The sequence below is a fragment of the Accipiter gentilis genome, chromosome 3 (assembly GCF_929443795.1).
Source record: "Accipiter gentilis chromosome 3, bAccGen1.1, whole genome shotgun sequence".
NCBI lineage: Eukaryota > Metazoa > Chordata > Aves > Accipitriformes > Accipitridae > Astur > Astur gentilis.
Window position 1 is genome coordinate 42,067,269 of NC_064882.1, and position 24,251 is coordinate 42,091,519.

The following is a 24,251-nucleotide window of genomic DNA, read 5'->3' on the forward strand; positions in this document are numbered from 1 at the left end:
GGAGCGGGCGGTGGTGAGCGCACCCGCGTAGCGCCCCGCGCCATGCGGAGCACGCCGCTGGCGGAGGGCGAGCCCTGGCCGCGCCTCTGCCCCGCCGCCGCCGCCGCCGCCGAGCTCGGGGGGCTGCGGAGGCTGCGGCGCAAGCACGGCTGCAAAAGTTTCCGCGTGGAGCTGAAAGTGCTGAGCGGCAGGCGGGCGCCGCTCCGCGCTCCCCCCACGCACCCCCCCCCACCACCACCACCACCTCCTCCTCCTCCTCCTCCCGTTGCCGCCGCCGCCGCCCCCCCACCGCCCGCCTGGGAGCCGCTCGGCGCCGCCAGCGCCTTCCCCGCCGCGCCGCCGCCGCCGCCGCCCCCCGCCGCCCGCCCGCCGCCGCCGCCGCCGCCCGCCGCCTCTCCGCGCCCTCGGCCGGGCGAGGCGTCCGGCGTCTCGCCGGAGATCAAAGCCCTGCAGCAGACGCGGCGGCTGTTGGCCAACGCCCGGGAGAGGACCCGCGTCCACACCATCAGCGCCGCCTTCGAGGCGCTGAGGAAGCAGGTACCTGCCGCCGGTGGGGGGGACCGCGCCGAAATCGGCACCCCCAGACCCATCCCGCCCCGGGGGGGGGGGGGGGGGGCGGCTTTGCGAAGTTCTTCTTCGGCCGCTCTCCCACTCGGGGATGGCCGAGGGGTGCGCGGGGTCGTGGCGGGGGGGGGGCAGCGCCCGCCGTTCTGTACGGCTGAGGCCGGGGGAGGTTAAAGGCAGGAGCCTGGAGTGGACGCCTGACAGAAGGGGAAGTCGGTTCAAAATGCCTGGAAGTACCAACCCTAGAACTGTGCTAACGCTCAAGATAAATAAATAAGGGCTTTTCGTTTGCTTGCAGTTAGAAACTTTTGGACTTTTCCCCGGAGAGAGAACGGCGCAGAGGGGGGGGAAAGGGGAAACAAAACCGAGAAAGCCCTCCGAGTGAAAACCGAGGGTGGGGAGAGGCACTTGGCCAAGCTGCGAGCCGGGGTGATGCTCCTGTACCAAGAGCATCTCTCTGTACCTCTCCTGCTGGGGTGGGCTGCCCCCAAAGGGATCCCGGGGAATTCGGGCAGCGACGTGCTCCTGCTGACTTTTGTGCAGGGTGCCTGACCCCGCAGGGCCCCTGGGGAATCCCGCGGCCACCCCTGAAACTTTCCGAGGGCCCCACGTCTGCCAGGGATGGCCGAGATAAGTTGCGGTCCCTTGCCAGTTAGTTTCCCATCATTTTTACTGTAGTGTGTGCTTGGAGCGCGTACTGTGCCGGGCTTTTTTGTTGAGAGGTTTTGAAAATCCTCACGGTCGTCTGTGAAGGATAATTAGACGTGTTCTCACTGGCAGGGTGGAGGTTCTGAAAAGTAAATGGAGTTGTGGACAAAACCCCTCCACCACCTCCCCAACATGTGGAAGGTGAGGAGAAAATCCAGAGAAGCCGCAAGGTTCTTCTGTTTTCCCCACAAGGAAAAATCGGTGCCCTGGCCCCTATACTCGGCCCTATACTTCTGTCTGTGTGCAGGCACCCTGTCACAGCTCACTGATGGGCAAAGATGCGCTGTCACGTTGTGCAAGCCCGGCTTTTCTGCCTTTCCAGTAAGTGCTGAGGGGACTATTCCAGGTGTGTAGGAAGGAGATGCCCAGGGCTTGGAGGGCAGTGAGCTGCAGATGAGTCTGATCGTGAGAGATGCCGAGCATCGCCTCTCCCACGATGGTCCCTCCAGCCCGGTGGGAGCAGCCACGCTTTGCTTGCAGGGGGGGGGCTCGCACATCCAGGCTTTTGGCTACCGTCTTTCAGACGTTACTTATCCAAGCCATTCGCCAAGTGTCCTCGCGTCAGGACTCAATCCTGTTTCCTGCTTAGAGGAGCTCTGCTTGTTCCCATCTCCCGCGTGATGCCTGCAGCCCTTCTCAATGACTGCTGTGTGTTGGGTGGCTGCACCCCGAGAGTTAATCTTTCTCCGTCATCTACTTCTGCAAACAGACTTCCAGCCCCGACCTCGGTAGGAAGCGCAGGCTGAGACGGGGGCTGTATGTCAGCAGAGAATTGCCGATGAGCATCTAAAGGAGAGCATTTTTAACCACCGCGCGGTGGTGGGATCTGACAGCTTCTGTTATAAGCGTGGTAATCCAGCGTGTGCTGGATGCTGTCCCTCTGGTGCTGAGAGGCCACCCCTTGTAGATGCAAACTCCAGACTTGATATATTTTGTTTCTATAAGCTGCTTCCGTATCTCGGTTGTTTGGTGACTGCGTGTAACGCGCTTGGAACTGTCAGTCTAATTCTCCGTGGACAGACATCTACACCACCAAAACCGCAAGGGGAAGTAGCACTGATTTCCCAAATCACTGGCAATCTTGTTCTAGGCTGAGCCTCAAGCAGAAGTCAGGCAAGCAACAAATTAAAGCCGCACTCTTTTGGGAAATGGGCAACTCTTGAAAAGCCTCAGATTCCTGGCCTTGGCCCTGTCTCCATAAATCATTTCAGTCCTGGACTCAGCTGGGAGCCCAACGAGCCTGCAGAACAAGTTGCTGTCCTCTCTTCCCATGAAAGCCAGTCTCTAGGGTCAGCACGGGAACATACTGGCAGAGCTGTATTCGCTCTGCAGAGAGAAAGGAATCATTCTCCAGGAAATGTTTGCTGTGAGGTTTTCCTAGCAATTTGCTGAGGGGTGGGCTGGCTATCCCGACCATCATTGGATGACATTTGGATTCATTTCTTGTTGGGCTGCCAACGGCGTGCTTGGTGCCGTACGTGACATCAGGTGACAGTCGGCTTCATTGCACATACGCGCGGCGCTGGCTTGTCACTCAAATCCTACACACCGGTGCCGGCGGAGAGGTTTTTGAGGAGCAGTTTGGATCAGAAGAGAGGACGTTGCTTTCCGTCCTGTCTTGGTCAGGGGGGGCCGGGAAGCGGGAGGACGGAGAGATGCGTTTGTAGAGGTAAACGCAGTAGGGAGGCTTGCTCTTGCCTCGGGTGACCACCGTCTTTTCACATCCCCGAGCATACAAAGGGCCTTCAGCCCCGTGCAGGAGGCAATCCCCGTATGCCATCAGCCGCAGACCTCGGTTTACTTCTTGTTCCTCGGTTAGCCCTCCGTCCCTCCTTGTCATCACGTATCAGGCTCTTAAGCAGCTGGGAGGCTTTTTCTGAGGCACTGAAACCGATACCTCCCCGCCGACGGGCGGGCGAGGAGCTCGGGAGAGTGCCGCGCTTGCACGCAGCCGGCCCTGGCCCCGCGCTCCCTGGGGAAGGGGTCGGCTGCTGGGTGCAGAACCGCTGGAAGCAGGAGCCCCGCTCAGCCACCGGTACCCAGCACCCACGCAGGTGTCGTCCCCTTCCCCACCCTGCTTGGATGCGCAGGGCTGGAGATACCCATCCTCGCTGGCACGCACGAGAGAAAACCCCAATGCTTGCAGGATCAGGCTCACCGCGGCTGTAGGGAGCCCATCCACGCCTGGTGAGGAGGAGGAGGAGGAGGAAGAAGGGGAAGCCATGCCTTTCTGCACGACACCCTCCTCATCTCGGCAGCCCACCCGAGGGTGAGCGACTGGCACGCAGCGTGCCGGGCAGATGGGCTGACAGCGGCGTCCCTGCACTCCGCAGCTGTGTACATATGGCACACATGTTTCAGCTTGTGTCAGCTAGCTCTCCAGATGGCAGGAAGGGGTGGTGGGTTGTTTTTTTTTGTTTTGGTTTTTTTTTTTTTTTCCCCAGTTCTTGATGGAGGAAGAGCCGACCACAGTCGTTTCACACAAGGAGAGGCTAATCCAGCCATGTCCCTGAGCACTTAGCTGTCCCCGGCTCGCCTCTGAGGCCAGGACCCCCTCAGAGGTGGGAGGTAGACGGGCAGCTGCCGGCTCCGGGAAGCTGCCTGCTTTTGGGAGAGATGTGTCATTGCCGTTGTGCTCGCCCCATGGTGTCATGGCCACCAGGAATGAGGATCTCTCTCCCTCTCTCTGTATCGAGCTGCTCCCTTTACCACAGGGTCATAACACTGAAGTGGGACTGAAGAGTAGGTGCTCTTGAGAAGCCCTCGTCTTAGAACTTCTCATCTCCAGTCTGGAAGAGATTTCCCCCCCTGAATCCAGCAAACATCGTTTGTCCAAGTGATCCTTCCACTGACAGTGGACTCCTCAGGCTAACAGCGTAGTTCCCCATGGAAAACACTCACCTGCTCTGAAACACTTTGAGACGGTGGAGAAACTTCTGCTATACTTTGCTCTCCCTTTGCTGCTGCCTTTCTGGGTGTCCCTCCTGGGTGCTGCTCCTGTCCCCGTGACTGGGCAGCTCCTACCCGGAGCACTGGTCCCCTGCCCTCAGATGCCCTGGTGGGTGCTGGTCAGTGGGTTCTTGCACTGTCCCAGCTGTTCCAGGACCCCCCATAAGTGACGGGTTGTCGCTTCCATCCTTTTTCTCTCCCTGCCGTTGTGGGTGGTCAACGAACCCAGACGTCTCTGATGCAGACAGAGGCACAGCACTGAGTTCACAAGAACCCAATCTCCTCCTCCATCCGACGTGCCCTTGTGCTGGTGGATGTTCCAGTTCATGAAGCAGCGCAACCGTTCGGAGGAGACAAGATGCAGCAACACCACCGCGCAGCTTCGGAGCAGCCGCTATCCAGGTCAGGCCATGGTTACCAGCGACGCTGGCTCCTTCTTTTGTCTGCCAGTTCCTTTCGGCAGCAAGAGTCTTCTACTCCAGCACCCCCCAAATGTGAAACTGAACTGTGTTCACATTTGTTACGGCATGGACTTAGCCACCAGGTTTGCTCCTGGAGGCCTTGGCCAGGAGGAGATAGTGCTCTCCACTGTTAGGCTACGGTGGTCACCCAAGCAAACCAACTCCCACCGGTACATTGCACTCGCAGGAGTTGCGATCGAGCTTCTCAGCTGTGCTGACAGACCCTAAGGTGGCAGCAAACTCTCCCTCGATGGACGGAGACAACCACAGCAGCCTTCCTGATCTGGAGCCTGCCTAGGCTTGCACATCTGGTTTCTCTCTGGAGCACTGCTGTCCAGCTTCTCCTCAAGAAAGCAACGCACCGAGCCACAGCGAGCTAGAGTCTGCGCCGGGAGCAAATGTGTCCACAGACATTTATTTTTCCCTTGAAGTATATTGGCGTTTTTTCTAAATCTTTTCACCACTGCATTACCAGAGCGCTCTCTGCCTTAGCAGCTGACAGCCTCGCTCTCTGCACTCATGTGGGTTCTGGAGATATTTTAGGGTTTTATAGGGCTTTTTAGCTGCTGGAGTGGAGGGTTTCCCTCCACACACACACACACACACACACACACCCCACTAGCATCCTTTCACTTTTTGCTGCCGGCTCGCGCGTGGGTGCTGTGGCTTGTTGTTAAATCAGTGCAGAAAAGACCCCGCTCGCTCCCGTCGGGAGGGTGGTGGGACATCGGGAGCGGCAGCCTGGAGGCCGCGGGAGGAGGTTGCGTTGCTGTGGAGCGGCCTGGGGGCCAAGCTGTCTGCAGGGGTTCGAAAAGGGACAAGCCAGGCGCTAAATGCAGGCAGGACCTGCGGCTTGAGCAGTGCCTTAGCCGCAAGGCAGCGGAGGCTGAGACTATTCTGGGGATGCGTCATTACGTGCTCGCCCTCTTTGTGTGTCATCCCAAAGGCGGCTGTGGTTTGTCACCTCTGCAGGCGGGACACCGTACGCCACCAGTGTCGCTGGCGTGTCCTTAACTGTGTGGTGGGGAGGCTGCGAGCTTTCCTCCATCACCTGCTGACATCTCCCAGCCCAGTGATTCATCCCCCCATGATCCCACCAGCGGGAAGCCCTAAGATGCCTGAAAACCCGGCTCTGGAAGACAGACTGCCCGTTGAGCTCCGTGGGGGTGACAGCCGGGTGGGAAGGTTTGGCCCCGCTCCACAGCGGCAGTTGGAGAGATGCTGCTGGGCTTCGGGAGAGCCCCAGCATCCTCCACACGTTGCTCGCAACGTGCGGTGCTACCGCTGCGCGTTGTCATCGAACAGCACAGCGTTAACCAGAGCATCTCGGTGGTTTCAGCCAGTCCAGTGTGACGCTTATGGTTATTTAGAGCCCGGTTGGGGCAGAGTGGGGTGGCACTGTGGTTTAACAGCTAAAGAAGATGACAAAATACTGGCCCGAAGCAACACGAGGGGAGAGAAAATAAGGGAGAAACCAGACAAAAGGACAAAAATCCTGAAAACAATGACTGTGTGTCACCAAGAACGGGGCTTGTTTGCTCCCTTGGCTGCTGTCTAACTGATTTTATCCTCTGCTACAAATCCAGCTCCTGTCAGGAGGTATTTGCTCTGCCTGCTGCAGCCACCCTGAGTTAACCTCTGTGTTTTCTTACGGCTCCCGCTGAAATCGGAGGAAAGAGTCTGCTTTTCTCCATCGGGCTTTGAATCCAGCCTCCGCTCCCTGCCTTAATCCGCTCTCAAATTCCTCCCTGGGCTGCAGTCCCCACGGTGGGGAGGCGAGGCACTTTATGGTACCTTGCAGCAAAGCCCCCCGGGGCTCTTTGTTCCCGACTTGCAGCTCCTTCGGTCCATGCCATGTGTGTTCTTTGCAAAGCGATATATCCCACCCCGGTCCCAGTTTGCACTGTCCCCAGCGCCAGGCAAGGATGCGAGCAGAGCCACGTGTGTGCTGCACGAGGGTTGTGCTCCTTGCAGCTGGCCACCGCCTCTGGGCAGCTCCTGGGTCTAAGCAGCGGTAGCAAGGGAGTGGAAAACCCTCTGGTGTCCAGCAGTGGCCGGTGACTAAAGAATCGCCAAGGCCAAGCTGGGGCTGGTGTAATGCTATTTGCTCCGGTGGAGCTTGTTCTCCTGTTCCCCAGATGAATTGGACCCATTGGACCTCAGAGGTGGAGATGATAGCTACTACAGTGTAACCCAAGAAGGGGAAACTATGGTTCTTGGGGGTAGCCCCTCCTAGAGGAGATTTTCTGTGCCCAATGGCCCTGGGATTTCTCCTGTGATACCCCAGTAGTCCTCTGTGTAGTTATTATTTTGGAAGGTGGTTCAAAGAGCCTGCAATAATGTAGGAGCTTTGCTGCTGCCCAGCAATGTAATATTTTTCATGCATGATACTGCGGGCGTGTGTTGCATGCCCTGAGGATGTGCAGGAGGCTTTGAGGGTGCAAAACATCCAGGGAATAGTGCAGGAGGACTGTCCGAAGCAGACCAGAGCCAGGCCTGGGGCAGCATTAACCAGACTGCCGTTTGGAAGAGATCCCCGGGGTGAACTCACCCAGCACCACACCTAGGTTTTGTTTGGAGGAAGCCAATTCAGTCGCTCCAAGGAGTGAACTCATGTTTTTGCAATGTGAGCGATGGGGGAGCCAGGAGCTGGGAGGGAACCGGGAGCTGGGTTATTTGACAGCGTGGACCCACCCAAGAGGCAAAGGCGCCTCGGTCGGGACTAGTGCTCCCGCATGAGTGATGCTGCTTTTGTTCTTGTTGGCATTTTTAAGCTAGGTTTGGTCCCTGGCTGGATGCTTCGTTGCCTGTGGCGAGGCAGGGATGAGGCTTTCTTTCAAGCTGCTGTGATTGCTTTGCTAGCACGGGGCTGCCCGTTCCCCACCGCTGCAGTCTGGTGGCAGAGAAACAAAAGCCTCCCACACCCATGGTATGAAATAGCTGCCCATCACTGGCAGAGTAGAGCTCCAAGAAGCATCTGACACCGTGATGCCCACAGATGGTCAACGGAGGGGATTCTGCCCATCTACTCTGCTCTGGTGAGACCACCACCTGCAGGACTGCATTCAGCTCTGGGGCTCCCGAGATAAGAAGGACATGGACCTGTTGGAGCGGACCCAGAGGACGGCCACAAAAATGATGAGAGGGATGGAACACCTCTGCTACGAGGACAGGCTGAGAGAGTCGGGGTTGTTCAGCGTGGAGAAGAGAAGGCTCCAGGGAGACCTTATTGCAGCCTTCCAACACTTAAAGGGGGCTTAGAAGAAAGATGGGGACAGACTTTTTAGCAGGGCCTGTAGTGACAGGACAAGTGGCAGTGGTTTTAAACTAAAGGAGGGTAGATTCAGACTAGATATAAAGAAGAGATTTTTTATGATGAGAGTGGTGAGGCACTGGCACAGGTCGCCCAGAGCGGTGGTCGATGCCCCATCCCTGGAAACATTCAAGGTCAGGTTGGACGGAGCTCTGAGCGACCTGATTGAGTTGAAGATGTCCCTGCTCATTGCAGGGGGGTTGGACTGGATGGCCTTTAAAGGTCCCTTCCAACCCACACCATTCTATGATTCTGTAGGGCCCTTCTCCAAACGCATTCCCCTGAGAACCATGCCATTTATCCACAAAGCAGGATCTGGCCTTGCTGGGTTCAAGCACATGCTGTGCTGCCCCAGAGGTCCAGATCAGTGTAGTGAGCACCAGTGGCCTGGAGGAGCCATCGGTGGAAGCTGGTTGCTGCTGTGCCGTGGGCAGGAGGAGGGGTATTTGGGGACCAGGGCCATGCAGCAGGCTCTGCTGCCGCCGCATGTGGGAGTTGTCTTGCAGGCAGCAAAGCTGCGTGTCTGGTAGCTGCAAGTTGCTGGGTGGCTCTGAACCACACACCATGGTTCTCCTGGGTCCTCAGTTCAGGCACTCCATGGAAGCTGTCTACTTACATGGCGCCGTTACTGTAACTGCCAGATCCACCCATGGATAACCAACTGCACTGAAAGGGGCTGGCAGGACTGCAAAAGGACATCCCAGCAATGCTCGCAGACTTTTCCATCATACAGCTGTATAAATCATCATTGTCCCACCTAGGATGTTAGGAGGACTCAGGGCATGTACCTGTCAAGAGTAAAGTAGGGAAGCCAAGGCCCTTGCTGGTGAATCAGAACACACCAACTAGCCCATCAACCAATGGGTCCCTCAAGAAGTAGGAGGACCCATATGTGTTCACCTCCCCTCTGGAACTGTGTAGAAAGAAAAAGGCTGGCTCCAAACCCTTCCCAAACATGCTCCACAACATAATACATGTTGAAAACAAGCCATGATCTTCTGGACAAGGCCTTCAGCCTCTTAAGGCTGTTACTTACAGAATCACAGAATGTTTTGGGTTGGAAGGGACCCTTAAAGATCATCTAGTCCAACCCCCCACTATGGGCAGGGACGCCTTCCACTAGATCAGGTTGCTCAAAGCCCCATCCAACCTGGCCTTGAACACTTCCAGGGATGGGGCATCCACAGTTTCTGTCCTCTTCCTAGTAGCTCCGCAGACATCAGCCCTGGAGATACTTTGGGGTGGTGAAAGAGGTTTCCCCTGTGCTCAGGACCAACAAGCAAGGAACGCCAGCAATCCTGCTGCCCCAACCTGCCACCTTTCCCCAAGATGCCTTAACCCCAGGAAACGTCTGACTCACCCTGGGCTGGAAGGAGGAATGTACAAAAGGCAGAGCTATTAAGCACTGGACATTTATATGAACCTTCTGGAAAAATTTTTGGCAGGAGGTGCAGCACAAACAATGAGACAGTGCAGTTGCACTGTGTGTTCGGACGCAGGGAAGAGGCAGCCAAATGCTCTCCCGGGGGGCCCTAATGTGTTTTAACTCCCAGCATAAAAATAAACCAGATGAATTAGCAGACAGGTAAATTCAGCAGCTTATTATGGCATGTTGTGGAGGAGCTAGCTGTCAGGCGGGCTTAGCTTACGCTGCATCGCAAACACAGACGTTTCTCTGCCTTGGAGCCACCCCGTCTTCCCTGCTGTACCCAGGGGCCCCAATTCTGCCCTGCGTGACCTTCACGTGGAGGGGATCTGTGCAAGTCTGTGCTGCTAAGTCCTGTTGCTAGCATGATAACAGAGAGGTCTGGACCCCCAGCACCTGACGCCCTTCTTTCTTCCAGCGTTTTCATGCAGCGTAAAAGCAGAGTAGGCTTGGCTTTACAGACGTTATCTGTACAGGTCCAGAGGGTGTTTATAGAAATTATATCTTATTGATAAGGACAGCGCTGCCTGGCCAGAAGCTCAGTACTGTGAACTGTCTTAATGCTCCTGAACTCCATAGGATGCTCCTGGTTGTTCCTCACAGACCCATCGTGGTGAACTTAACCCTACACCCTCACAGGGCAGCGGTGGTTGTTGTTCCCACTCACCCATCTTCTTTCTCTAGTTGCTCCCCAACCTCATCCCGCAGTCTCCTCTCCTGTGCCCTGGGTGAGAATCAACTCCAGGACCATGCCTTCCTCGAGAGGGCTGGCTGCGGGCCGAGCACGGCTCTCGTCAAGTGCGTGACAGATTTCCCATGGACTTCAAAGGGAGCATCTTTGGTCTTCCCAGGGCGCTGCCTCTGAATTGCAGACGTCAAGGATGGACAAAAGACCTGTTAGGTCACATCCTGTCCTATCTTCCTGCCAAAGAAGGGCTCTTCTGCACAGGAATATGTCTCAGGAGTGTTCATCTTGCATTGCTTCAGCCCTGCCAGCCTGGGGATCACTGATAAGACCCATGAGACTCTGCAGAGCCTTTCGCAGATGCAACCAACAAACATCCTCTGGCTGAAGCTCTGGTTCCTGCTGGTCCCAGCCCACTGCCGTGCTGATCTCCTGAAGCTGAGGATGGTGCCAATAGCCTTTCCTTTCTAGGAGACAGCTGCATTCCTTCGGATCGGTGTGAAATTTCAGTTGCAATTCCTTCCTAATTCCTTTTAATCATTGGAAATATTGCAGGCAAGATGGTGAGCTGTGCTGCTGTTCGGCAGAAATCAGTGAGGTCAGATAAGGGAAATATTTTCATTAACTGCAGAGGAACTTGAGCTCTCCCCTGGTTCCCTCTGGCTCTGAACGGACCTGCTCAGCTCCCGTCATTGCAGCTCTCCCACTAAAGCACTGATGTCTGTTTGGCTCAGCCGTGATGAGCAAGAAGGTGACAGAAGGAAAGGGCTTGGTGCTTACCAGGCGCGTGACGGATGCCTGTTCGCATTACCTCCTGCTGAAAATCTGTATAACGTAGACCCCAGTGGGAGCTGGGATGGTTACACCTGCGTGGCCACACCAACATCAGGCATTTTTCCCATCTCTAAGATGCTCGCTCTGGTTTGGGTTGGATTTTGAAGACTTCCTGGCATCCAGGTGTGTCATCAACACCCTGCACTCCACCTTATGCGAATCTGTCCCCTCTTCCCTGCTGGCTTTATGTTCAAGAAGGGATAAAAACAAAGTTCGCTTTCTCCCCCCCCCCCCCCCCCCCGACTCCCCCCACTGCTTAGGGAAGCTTTGGATCTGGATCTGAACTAAAAGTGGCTCATTCCTCTCTCAATTTCCCATGTTTAATTCAAGAGGAAACATTAAAATGGCAGGAGCTGAGCCAAGACAGGGAGGGTTCCTACGCAATAGTTATTCTAACACTGTTACCATGGCAAAAACTCTTATCTCCTAATGTTGGTGCCCCGCACCCACCACAGTGGTATCTGAGCTGCTCAAGGTGAACCTCTTCTCAGGGACGTACAGGGCAGTTCCAGTTTGGACTTTGCTGCAGCGTGTGGGAAAAGTGTTGTGTAATCCTAGTCGAGAGTTTTGTCAACTGTTAGCATTGAGATCTTTCTTGGAATTTGTGGCAAACATGTCCTACAAAACAGTTTGGTTTTTATTTTGTTTCTTCTTTTTTTAAAAAAAAAATAAATAAAACCACAAAAGAAAGAGAGCAAAACAGATGAGCAAAAAAGACATTAGCTTGCCTTCTTGTGTTGTAACTGGACAGCGTCTGTGCATCAGCCTCAAGGATTTCGTGGTCTATTTTCCTTCCACTCGATTTAACTTCCTTCTTGCTCTAATTCTGAAATTATTCCCACATTTCACTGAATCCTTCCATTTTAGTTTCCATCTTGCTTTGGTCTTTCACGCTGCTGTTTGATCTGGGCTCTCCACTGTTCTTGTTACATTGGCGTCAAGAGAGACTTGGGTGTTTCCGCTGCCCGAAGCTCTTGCTTTCAAAATAACTCTCAGCTTACTGCATCTCGGGGCCAGGTATTATGGTCTGAGGGCAAGTACAGTTGGTGGGTGCATAATGCTGGCAGAGAAGTGAAGGCAAGAATTTAGAGAGAGATTTTGTCAGGCAAAAAGAGGCCCTTGGTGCCACCAGACTCCAGCCAGAGAGTAAATAGATTCCCTGCAATGTCCCTGCTCATTGCGGGGGGGGGGGAGGGTGGGGGGTGGGGTTGGACTAGATGACCTTTAAAAGTCCCTTCTAACCCAAACTATTCTATGGTTCTATGATTCCTTGCCTCCTCAGGGGTATCTATAGCAGGTGGTGTGTATAAAAAAAAAAAAGCCCTTTGAAGCTTGTTGGCTTGCTTCTGGAGAGGTTGGGTACTGCGGGGCACCTCAGCTGTATCATACAAGCCAAATGGCCCACAGCGTCAACAGCATTAAAGTCCATGTGCTTGTGGATAAGGGTGATCCAACCGATTGTAGTTGGTTTGGATTTCCCTAAATATCATGGCAGAGCTCCTCCCTGGGAGCATTTGAAGAAACTGAGCATCTTGGACTGGAGTGTGCATTAGTGATCGGTGGACAGGCAGGGACTGGTGGGTAGGGAAAAAAGGCTGGTTCCTGCAGGGAGGGATGTCATGAGTGGAAGAACCAGGATCTGACTCTGAGCTTAGCTCTGCTTCAAGCAGGGAGTTGGGTTGGAGACCTCAAAGGTCCCACCACCTGAAGTTGTGACTGTGGGGGCAGTGCTGCTGAGTGCGTTGATAAATGACCTGGAAAGGTGGGTGAGCAGTGTGATAGCAGGTTTGCTGGTAGTACTCCAGCAAAAGGTACTGATAGTTGCTAAAGGTAGCAAAGATAAGAATTACAGAGGGACCTTCTGACTCTGAGTGACTAGGTAATAATATGGCAGATGAAATAAATACAGTGTAGATAAAGTGAAGTGATGCATATGGGGAAAACCATACCAGATCCCACATATGAAGTGATGGAACCAGTGCTGACCATTATCTCAGAGAAGAGAGACCTCAGGGTTTCTGTAGATGGTTCAGTGGAAGTCTCGGGTCAGTGCCTGGTAGTGATCACAAATCAAATCCAGAGTTATGAGAAAAGGAATATTAAACAAAACAGAGAACATACATAAACATCAGTTAGATAAATACACAGAGCACCCACAACATGAATACTGTGTGGCGTTCTGATCCTCTCAGCTCCAAAAGAACTAGGAAAGGTTCAGGGAAGAGCAGCAAGGGTCATCAAAGGTATGGGATGGCTTCCACACTACTGTCTGCTAAGGAGGTTTGATATTTTTCTTCTGGAAAAGAGGCCGAGGAAATGATGGAAGACTAAAAACGTGTCACAGAGGAGGTGAATAAAAATCTGCTGTCCTCTCTTCTAGTACAGGAACTGGGGGACCTCAAGTGAAGACAATAGGAGCCAAGTTCAAAACAAGCAAGAGGAGGGCAGTGTTATGTAGGCTAGGGGAGAAAACTTTGCAAAAAGAAGTTGTGGGTGCTCAAAATTGGCAGGGCTTCAGCTTACCAGACCAAATTCATGGACAAAAAAGGCCTATCATGGGTTGCTAAATACAGGGAAGGCACATCTAGCTGAGGTCATGGAGGTGACGTTAGTTGGAGCCTGGCAGAATACTTGGGGAAATCCTAGATATGCCTGAGCATATCTCCCTTGGCATCTGTGTATGGCTGCTGTGGGGTTCGGGAAGGGGGTGAACCCATCTTACCTTATGTAAAGTCAGGGACATCACTCCAGGGCTGAGCCTGGCTTTGTGTCTCTGTGGAGAAAAGAGAAGCTGAGGCATGAGAATGGCAAGAAGCGTTAAAAAATCTCCAACCCCAGGCAGAGGGATGAGGAGGATGGAGACTGGTATGGAGGCAGATGGTAGAGAGACATTGAGGCATTCCAGGGATGGATGTAGTATGAAAACTAAGATTGACGGGTGGTCAGGCAACCTGAGTGGCTAGGATGGATTTCAATAAATGCCCAGCTCCAGTTTCCCATAGGCAATAGACTCTCGTGCATTAAAGGCTGAATGACCTTTAGCAATTTTGCAAACTATCGAACATGGCCCTAAGCCTATTGAACCCAGAAGATCTCTCGTTAAGCTGGACATGTCGAAGTTGTGTGTCTACAATCGAGGGCTTATGTAGTGTTGTGCTGGATCACGATCGGAAAGCAATCAAACCTTCTGCAGCAGGAAATGTGTACTGTTCAGTTCTTTAGACACACGCTGTTTAGTTCGAATTGTTTGAATGTTTCACATTACACTAGAAATCTTCAAGGGTAAAGAAATAAATTGCATAAGGTACAACCAGGGCCCTGAACCAGGCTCTGGTTTGGTCTCTTCTGGGAGGTGAGGTACCGTGATGGGGTGTTTCAGCAGGTAGGAATTTCTGCCTCCAGGTCCTGCTCCTTCAACAGCATCGTGTTTTAGCACAGGCTGAAAGTCACGATTGATGCTGTTTGAGTGCAAAACCACCAGGTTGTGATATATTTGCTCATATCCCCCTTATTGCCTTATTCTGCAAGACCTGCGATGGCATTGGAGCTACTTGCGGGGAGTAAGTTACTCAAGACGAGTAACTGAGTGGCGTGGGGGTTGCAGGTTTCTGAGAAAAACGGGGCCTCTGAGAAGTGAACTGAATGGCAGGCGGACGTCCCAGGCCGTATCCTGCCATTGCGTTTTAAGCAGAACTGCCCCGCTGAAATCAAGAGGCTTCGTGCTGCTTTCATCCCCATGGAGATCAGCGGGGGAGTTCTTCTTAAAAACCTGTTGGGACCATATGGCCTTTTATCGCTAGAGTTCCTATTTATGTTAAAAACTGCTAAGAAAATAACCTACAGTTGTTTTTTCATGCTTCAAGCAAGATATTTTGTTTATCTGGCCTAATTTTTAATTTATTTTTTTTTTTTTCCCTGTTACCCTTTCTAGGTTCCCTGCTATTCTTATGGTCAAAAGTTGTCCAAACTGGCCATCTTGAGAATAGCCTGTAACTATATCCTTTCCCTGGCCAGACTAGCAGACCTGGATTACAGCGCTGACCACAGTAACATGAGCTTCTCTGAATGCGTGGAGCAGTGCACTAGGACCTTACAAGCAGAAGGAAGATCTAAAAAAAGGAAGGTATGTTACAGCCTCCCCTCCTCACCCCCCAAATAACGGTAAAAGTTACAAAAGGAGGAAAAAAAAAAAGAAAAAATCCAAAGTGGTTTCCTTCCTTTCTCAACCTCTTGAAATTTTCCTGATTTTTTTTTATCCCTCGCCTTTCTCTCTCGCTTTTTCTCCTCCATCCGTCTGATCTTGTAATAACCGCATTCCTCTCTAATCAAAAGCTTTTCTCTCCTCCCCGTCTTCCGTGCTGGGCTCTTCCTCTCGTTAGTCGCCCATCGTGTGTTTTAACACAAGCGTGATCCTATTAGAGTCATCTTGGGGCTGTTATTTGTTAAACCAAACCAACCTCGAGTCGCCTTTTGGAGCCCATAAAACACGGTCGCCCGCCTGTGTTTTCTGTTTTGTTTAATCTAACACTTATCTCCGAGAAAAATCACCCGACAACAAAAAAAAAGTAGCTAATGGAGACATTGTATGTATAAACACATTAGTAAGATGTATGACCTGAAGGACATGTGGGTATCTTGAGGAAACAACGTTAAATCTAATTACGCCTTGCATTCCTTTAGGTTACTTAACACTGAACCAATTAGGTGAAATCATCGTCAAGCGGCGGGAGGAGGAAGCGGAGCGTTCTGCCAGTTTTCCTCTCGAAGAGTGACATGGGTGAATTAAAGGAGTGATTGATGTCTTTGTTCAGGCTTTTATGACAAAAAGAGTTTTGTAAACTCGAATTGAACTTCCCCCTGCTTTCTGGGCTCGCTTGTCAGGCGGGATAATAAATCAGCAGGATTTTAATGGATGAATGGGCAGCTAAACCAGGGAGCAGGCTCCTTCTCCGGTGTCGTTAAGATCTGCCTCCAATTCGGGCAGGTTTCTTTACTTTTCCTCCTCTTTAGCCCGACAAATCATCCTGCAGCAGCTCAGTTTATAAATAAACACAATAGCACACTCCCTGTCGCTTCCTCTCGCTGTCACGGGCTGTATTTATGCCCCCAGAGCAGCGGTGCCAGGCGGAGACACCGCACCGCTCGCCCACGGCCAGCAGCACTGGCTGGAACTGGGAGGTGTGGGGGGAGTTCCTGGGCAGGCCCGAAATGAGGGGTTCATTGTGGGGTCCGTCGTGCCGGTGGTGTCCCAGGGACGCCGATGTGATGCCGCCGACCCTAGGGCGAGGTGAGAGTTGGGTCTTGGGTCCCCTCTCCGAGTGGAGATGGGGGAGAAGGAGGGGATGAGCATCCTTTTTGAGGTTTTGGCAGATTGCTAGTTGGGTCTTGGGTCCCCTCCCCATGTTGAGATGGGGGAGAAGGAGAGGATGAGCATCCTTTTGGGGGCTTCAGCAGATTTCTGGGCTGGTGTTCAGGCTTTGGGTGCCCGATGGGCTGAGACCTATTGTCTTGGCTTATGTAAACCAACGCGAGCTTAAAGACAGAAAACGCAGAGCCAGATTTCAAATGGCTCCAAATCCCAGGGTGTTCACATCTGAGGGTTAGGGCTGGGCCCGTCCTTAATTAAAAAAATAAATTAAGAATTAAAAGCCTTCCATTTATGGCATTTGTTCTCCAAAGTTTGCTCCGGAGTGGACGCATGGAGAAGAGCCCTGAGCCCATCAAGAGTGCACAATGAAACTCTCACGGGGCATCGGCACATCCCGCCTCCCAACGGGCCACCCTCAATCCACAGAAACAGCATCACCAGGAGAAAATCTGCCTTTTCTCCACATTCTTGAAGGACAGCCACCCTAACCCCTCTCCAAAGGCCCTCTACAAAAAGAAAGCTGGGCGTTGTATCTGGGGCAGGGTCTTGATCCCTGTCCTGCCTTGCTTTTCTTTCTGGAAAGTGTCTTGCAAATGCATTTCTGCTACTTGGGAGAGTCCAAGTTTAGGGCAGCCTAAGACCCTGTGGATTCCCCTAGCTGATAGGTATCAGTTTATTTCCAGCAGTATTTGCTCAGGTGATGGCAAGAGCACATTCAGCTGATGATGAAGCCAAAACCAGTAGGTACCACTAAATTACACCAGTAATTCCCAGTAGATAGGAATGGGGATGGGAGGACTCAGCTTGATATCTGTCTCCCTTTCTCCCTGAGCCAAGCAAATCAATGGCATCACGAGCACAAGGGAGGGAAATGCCGTTGTCAGAGGGAAATTACAGATCCGGGATGGCTGTGCAGGCAAGATCCAAGCTCTGGATGTCAGGTGGTGTGAAGGGATGTCTCTCCTGGGGGGTCTCACGTGGGCGGCTGGATGAGGATACAATGGCTTGGCCCAAAATCACCACGCCCTCATTAATATTGAAATCGGCACGTTTTTCTAAGCTGTGTGTGTTTTTAATCAGGTCTCCAAAACCACTGCTCACTGAGCAGTTCCTCTGAATTATCGACTTTGGGGTGGTTGTTACATTTTTGTTGGTGGTGTTTTTTCAGTTTCCTTTTTTATTCTCTCTTAAAAAAAAATAATCACAGCAAGCCCAAGCACAGACCTCTGCTCCTTGAGCTCTACCGTTGGGTCCATGGCACCCTTATCTCCTGTCATCCATCTCTGTTTTATTGTGTCTCTGCCTCTATCGCTGTCTCTCTCAGCTCTCTGATTGCGATGTGCTATGGCACCCTGAGCTTTTCACACAAAAAAGTAGCTGGTTGGAGTTTGTTTTGGCAGGCCGGGGCTCCAGATGTTGCGTTTGCTGGACTGTGCGTCGCCTTTTGCTTTGTTTTTGAGGGCGAATTATCTGCTGTCCCTAATGTTAGGTTGTTGTTCAGACTTTGCTGTTGCAATAGGAAATTTAATGGGTGTTTTCCCCCCCTTTCCACTCCATTTTGTTAATTAGAGAAGTTGGCTTTAGCCTTTCAAACCTGACTAGGAAAAAAAAAAAATCCCCTTTCCAGTCCTAACTACAGTTATATGGTGATTTTAGTTGTTGCAGTTGAGATTTGACTGAGGGTGTTTGGTGATGGGAGATCTCATTTATAAGCGGCAAAGGGGTAATTGAAGAGCTTCAAATGCATTTGCCTTTAAAAAAAAAAAAAAAAGCTGCATGATGGGGTGGTGAATTCTGATGATAGTCTTCCTTTTTTAAAGCTGCTTTTTGCTGGTTATACAAGTAATCTGGACTAAGCCTTGCCCTTCAACATGCACGCAAGAGTCGCACCACGTTGGGAGATTTGGGTTGCAACACCTTCAGCAGAGCCCGAGTCCTGCTGGGGCCACGCTGATGTCCTGGGAAAAGGTGGGGGGATCCACCCTCGGCTCCAGCCGAGAGCATCCTCCGGCAGCGAAAAGGAGCTGGATCAGAAAGGGGACTCCGAGTTTCCCCATCCCTGGTGTACCCCCGTTTCTGCATGGGGCACGATCCCGAGCGGCCAGAGGTCGTCTGAAAGCCTTGCGCAGATTTCGTAGGGTTTCTGGTCCAGCTTTCTGTTTGCACGGTCTCTTTTTCTAGCCTTTTCCCCCTCGGGGCCAAAGTCTGGTGCCCTGCAGAAGGCAGCGTTACGGCTCAGGGGAGGGTTAGGACTTAGGGTGCGTGGCCGGGGGCTCTCCCTGGAGACTGGTGTTTTGGTGGGCGCAGAGCCGTGCACCGCAGCCCCCCACATCCCCCAGCCCCACAGGATCCGACCCCCAGGGCTATGGGACAGACTTTACCTCCCCACCAGGCAGCACAACCACAGCCCTTCGGGCTACAAAGAGCAGGATCCGACCTGCTAACAAATACCCTATACAGCACATCCAGTACGCGGCACTAAACAGAAAACCCCGAGCGCTAAAAAAAATCCACCCCCCAAACTCCCGTCGCAAGGTTCATTTTCTTCTCCTTCCCCTCTTTGCTTTTGATTAACCCTCGTGCTAGGCAGGAACATCGCCGCGGCCATGGGAGCTAAGCCGGAGCAGGGAGGGATGGGTGAGGGATATATTATTTTTTTTTCGCTTTATCCTCCCCCCGTCCCGACTTTTCTGGCAGTCGCAGACTCCAGATGTTCGGAGCGCGAGCTGGGAAGTCCTGCTGGCGCCACTTGGGGCAGAGGGCAGGGGAAAGGCACGCGAGCTGGAACCCGGAGTACTCAGTCACTGCAGGACTTGGCGCATTCCCCAGCTCGCTGCTGGCACATTCCCCGGCTCTCTCCTGGCCATCTGTTCCAAAAAAACACTTTCAGAACCTCATCATCACTCAGGATACAACACTGCGAGCAGCTGTTAGCGAGGCAGAAGGAAAAAAAAAAAACACACACACACACACTTATAAAAAAAAAAAAAAAAAAACCACCAAACCATGCGAAAGGTCTCTTTGTGAGAGAGGAAGCTGGGTTATGAATAACAGGCGAGCAGTTGGAGCTCAATAAAAGTTTTCGGCTGGAATTTAGTTTCTTGTTTTTGTGCCTGTGTGTGTGGATGCGCACAGACGCAAGGAATTAAAAACTAGAAATGTGCTCTCGCTCTCTCTGTCTCCCTATATATATACTCCCCAATAATTAAATGATACAGAAGCACATATAGAATGAAAAGCCACTCTATTTGTTGCAGTCTGCTGCACTAAAATGGCTCACATTATGTATGTAATTATTGCATTATATAAAATAGTTATTGTGGTGTTCTGCCATGCCTTGATGCCGCCTCGTTGCTACTTTGCTAAAAGCAGAGTTCCCGCTGTAGGTAACACTTACTCCCATTGAAAAATTCAACGGAAGGCATTCTGCGGGCATATTTACTTGCGGGAGTGAACAAGTTAAGGTTTTACATTATAAAAGAAAAACGGTCGTGGCAGGCTTGATTCGTATGGCAACGAAACCATTCGCTTGGAGCATATTTTTTCGGTAACGCTGTATCATGACTCGTGACTTATTTAGGCAGAGCCCCGAGATAAAGCCACAGCTCCCACCCCCTGGTTTGCGCGGATGATCCTGGCTGCCGGGGTTTGCTGTTATTGATCATCTGATATTGATTATTATAACACGTTCGGAGCCAGCACAGTAAAAATCTTGATGATCTGCGTGGCATTTCTTCCTCGTGGCTCCCCGTCCTGTGTGGGAGCAGGGGGGCTCCGATAATGAGGTTCGACCTCCCTTTCCCTGCAGTTTGACTTAGCAGAGGTTCCTCTTTAAAAATAGCTTCATTTCCCTGCTAGGACTTGCAGGCGAGAGCGGGCAGCCAGCCAGTCTGCTTCCCCACGGCCGCCAGCTCCGCGGGCCCCGGGGAGGAGCTGGACCACAGGAGAGCAGCGACCCGCTCCGAGCCGTCCGTCTGCCTGCGGGATGGCAGCATCCCCGGGGGCTGCCAGGGGAGGGAACCGGGATCCTCCTGGCCGTCAGTTATCCCTGCCCCGTGCTAGCCGAAGGATAACGCACCTGGGGAACGGACCTGCTTCAAAATAAGGCGGCGAGGGGGTCGCGAGGCTGCGGAAGCGCCGTAGCGGATTCCCGTGCTTATGGCTTGCGTTTGATACGTCCCTGTTAGCCGAAACAGAGGTTGCAAATGGGGCACGGGTGGGAGGCTAAGGGCTCGCGACAAGTCCGTGAGCAAGTTCACCCAGCGCCAGGCAGGGAGACGGCAGCAGCAGCTCTGTGCATCCCCACGGGCACTGCACCCCCTGCGTTGGCCCGTCGGGTGGTCGAGCATCAGGACCCCAAAAAAGCAGGGCTGAGAGCTTTTTCTTGCAAAAGACATGTGATGCGGGACCCCACTGTTGCGTGGCAGGACACTAAAAAATCCCTTTGCTTTAAGAGGTGTTGGAGCAGCCGCATAGCAGCATGCAAAGGTTGGGGCCGGCGATTCACTCCCACGGTGGGAGCAGGGTCCTGGCGTAGGCTCCGTTCCCTTTGTAGCGAGGGTATTACCAAGAATAGGGTAAGATCCACCCCACAGATATCAGGTAACTACAGCAAAAGGAAAATGTGAGTAGAAGAGACAGGAGAAGCCCTGGAACAAAGGCTGACTCAATTCCAGAAGTGCTTTGATTTATAGAGATTGAAATGCTCCAGGATGCTGCAAACTCACCAAGGTCATTGGGCCAGTTGTCAAATTCAAGAGCCATGGGAGTTCTGATATTATTAGTTTAAAACAGACCCTGGTTAATAAATCTGTCTTCAGAGCTCCTGGCTGGAGTGGAAAAGGGCGAAGGGGGAAAGAAAGGAGCCTGTTCCCACCTAACACAACCCATGGTCTGCTCTGGGGCTGACCGAGCAGTGCCAACGAGGTCTGCTGAGCTCCTCCATCGCGTTGCAGAGGGATCTCTCCATTCCCTTTCCATTTCCTTCACCTCGAAGATACAGCGCGATTGCCCTTGGCTGGTTTGTACGTGTTCCCTCTTGCCCCACCATGGCTGATCTTCCCCACTTGCAAAGAGTGCGGAGACAGAGCGCTGCCTAAAAACCCAGAACCCACCGATGTTTTTTCTCAGCGTTGAGCACCCTGAGCTAAAGGGTAGGGGCTCTCTGAAGGAATGCAGGAGGTGTTAACTGCAGTCTCGGGTCCTATTTGTTCAGCACTTTAAAGAGCAGCGGAGGCACAAGAGAGGGGACCGGGGGCCCGGTGACTCCGGTGGCTTTGGCTTAGGGCATGAGGCTGCTCTTGCCGGGTAATTCGTTCCTGCAGTGGAAGAGGTTTTGCTTGCTAAGACTGCTGTTCCAGACGGGAACAGGGAGGCGGATTTGTCTCTCTTCTGTCTTCTAATATTAATGAGAGTGGTCATTGCTTCCCTCCTTTTTCTTCTTTTGCATTTTCTTTCCATGTGGGATAAATTAAACAACCGACTTCTTTATTACAGGTTATTAATATCTATTATTTCTTGTTGGAAAATAATTTTAGGGGGTTTCTGACAGAAACGTTTGCAATACACAAGGCTGTTTGTTTGTCGTTCTCCCACCTAAACCTCTATTCAAAATCCCAAATTCTAATTAAGGCCTTGAATTAGGCCAATAGTTTCTACATTCTCCTTCTCTGAGCAGCACTAGGTAATGTCTTACAGTCAGCAGAGCCACCTCCTTATTGATAATAATTGCAATAACAAGCTCTGTTTTCAGATTTGGCATGCGCCAGCTGTGAAGAGTTCGTTATTGCTTACGTAGGAGAGAACCGATGTGGGCTGGGACCGACAGAGCGAAGTTTATCCGGGGACTTTGCTATCGCTGGGATGCGCTGGGATGCAGCCAGCCCACGGCTCCGTCCTGTCCTCCGGCAGAGCTGCACGGCCGAACACCTCCTCCACCGTATCCAGATGTGCTGACCCCAACTCCTGGAGTCCAGGGTCCAGCAGAGACCAGCATTTCTTGCATGGAGGATGACCTGGGCCCTTTCGGTGTAGCAAGGGAAATCCTGATGGTCCTGGGGCAATCCTGTGTTTGCCAGGGTCTGGGCTTTGCAGGAGGGGGTGGCAAGGTGGATGTTTTGGGTCCCCCTGACCCTTAGCCTGGCATGGATGCTCAGCTGTGATGGTTGATCTCACATAGCAGCAGCCCTAATGATAGTAATAAAATAAAACAAAACAAAATAAAATAAATAAAATTAAATAATAAAACATCAGTATCTTAGTAATATTTTATACCTTAATGTTACAATATCCAGTAATGGAAAAAGAGAGGCAGTACAGAAACAAAACAGATTGAGGAAAAAATGTTTTTCAGACCAAGCTTTAAGGAGTTTGACCTTTTTAAGACTGTCAGAAAGACGGCTGATCTGTCCAGGGAATTGATGACCGTGTCCGAAGGACCTTCAGAGGCCGTACTGCACCCTGAAGGGCTCTTAAATCCACTGGCAAAATGCAAGAAACGGTGGTTGGACTCGGTAAATGGGATCTCGTTTCCAAGTTTCTAATTCCTAAGTTACTTAAAGGAGGATTTAGGAGCCCACGTGATGAAGGCAGTTTGGACAACGGAGATGTGATCTCATGAAAGAGCAGGCCCTGAGGATTTTTCTCTGTTTTGAGCTAACGATTGTTTGTGGGATGTTTGTGGGGCTTATTTTAATGTTAAAGGGGGTTAGATGAGATTTTTTCCCTGTCTGAAGGTGCTGTGCTTTGGAGTTATGCATTTTCCAATGGACCTGGCCCTAATACTCTGTAGCCAAATGCAATTACCCAAGTCCATCTGCCACAGCCGTGATGCACGGGGGGATGCACAGGCACAAGGGACAGGTTGCAGTCCTGCAGGCTGAGAAGCCATGCACGCAAAAAAAGTAAATGCAATTACTAAAATACAGAAGTAAACCCCCTATCCTGCGCAAATCCAGCTTGTCCCAACTCCTTTGCTTTCTCTCTGCAATTCTGAGCTTGGCTTCTGAAGCTGAAAATAGACCCAAAAAGCTGCAGGTCTTGTAAAAAGCAGGTATATTTGCCATCATTTCTGATTTTTTTTTTTTTGCAGCAGGAGCTAGAGCCAGCACCTAATTACGTGGTTGCACGTCTTCCCCAAACTTTCCGCGTCCCCTCTCTGCCACTCCCTCTGCTCTGTGCGGGCTCTGGCCACCGTTGTGGCACCTACAGGTGGTTGCTCTGCGAGCCCAACTCTTAAAGACCTGCCCATCCATGGCCGATGGTCCCCGAGGACACCCCAGCGTGCATCAGCCATGGTCGTTCGTGCTAGGAGCCGGTGGGACACCATGTGTTCGCTGTTCTGATGGTGCATCTTTCTCTTTCCAGGAGTAATAACCAGAAGGGAGGATTCAGAAGAGCTTCCAGCCAGAGTTACATCTGTTCTTGGCAAAGGTTGCACGATCCAGATGAAGACTGCAAGCAGCTTTTTTGCAGAAACCCCTTTTCGAGATGACAATTGGCCAAGGAACTTTCTTAATCTCTGGAACAGAAAGGAAAAAAGGAAAACAAACAAACAAAAAAAGGACGGGGACGCTTCTTAATTGTTGTTAAGCCAGCCACCTTTTAGTACGTGCAATTTATTTAGCACTTTTCCCTTTGCTTAACTGGGAAATGTTACCCTCTCAGCTCATGTGTACAGTAATTTTTCGTTGTTGTTGTTGTTGCTGTTGTGCCAAAGATTTGATGGAGCTTCTACACTGTGTCTTATTTTTGCCTTAACGTTAAATCTTTGAGCCAAAGAAAAGTCAGAGGTGCCATTCAGATGGTGGCAAGCAGGCCAGCCAGCTGTCGGTGACAAATCCGAATTTCTGAATCCTTCTGTGAGTCGCCTCTTATTTCTCCTGCCCGCACTTCTCTGCCTGCAGTCCTGGAGCCAGCACTCAATGTGGGCAAGAGCTGGGACA

The 24,251-nt window shown here is 52.0% G+C and overlaps 1 protein-coding gene across 2 annotated transcripts; it reads left to right on the plus strand.

Moving 5' to 3' along the window:
• ATOH8 (atonal bHLH transcription factor 8) lies at nucleotides 1–24,042 on the plus strand. Of its 2 annotated transcripts, none has more exons than XM_049794563.1 (3): nucleotides 1–537; nucleotides 14,872–15,067; nucleotides 23,677–24,042. In XM_049794563.1, exons 1-3 carry the CDS (start codon nucleotides 43–45, stop codon nucleotides 23,886–23,888), a joined length of 903 nt encoding a protein of 300 aa, XP_049650520.1. In that variant the 5' UTR covers nucleotides 1–42; the 3' UTR covers nucleotides 23,889–24,042. The 2 variants fall into 2 exon arrangements, with proteins under 2 accessions (XP_049650520.1, XP_049650528.1); XM_049794571.1 differs by having other exon boundaries at nucleotides 14,872–15,063; nucleotides 23,674–23,809.
• Nucleotides 24,043–24,251: the final 209 nt, after the last annotated feature.

Bases quoted from the DNA above. Each gene is read 5' to 3' on its own strand.
- ATOH8 (XM_049794563.1), top strand. From the start codon at position 43: ATGCGGAGCACGCCGCTGGCGGAGGGCGAGCCCTGGCCGCGCCTCTGC. The intron at 538-14,871 runs GTACCTGCCGCC...TACCCTTTCTAG, and splicing joins TCGAGGCGCTGAGGAAGCAG to GTTCCCTGCTATTCTTATGG. The intron at 15,068-23,676 runs GTTACAGCCTCC...TCTTTCCAGGAG, and splicing joins ATCTAAAAAAAGGAAGGTAT to TAATAACCAGAAGGGAGGAT.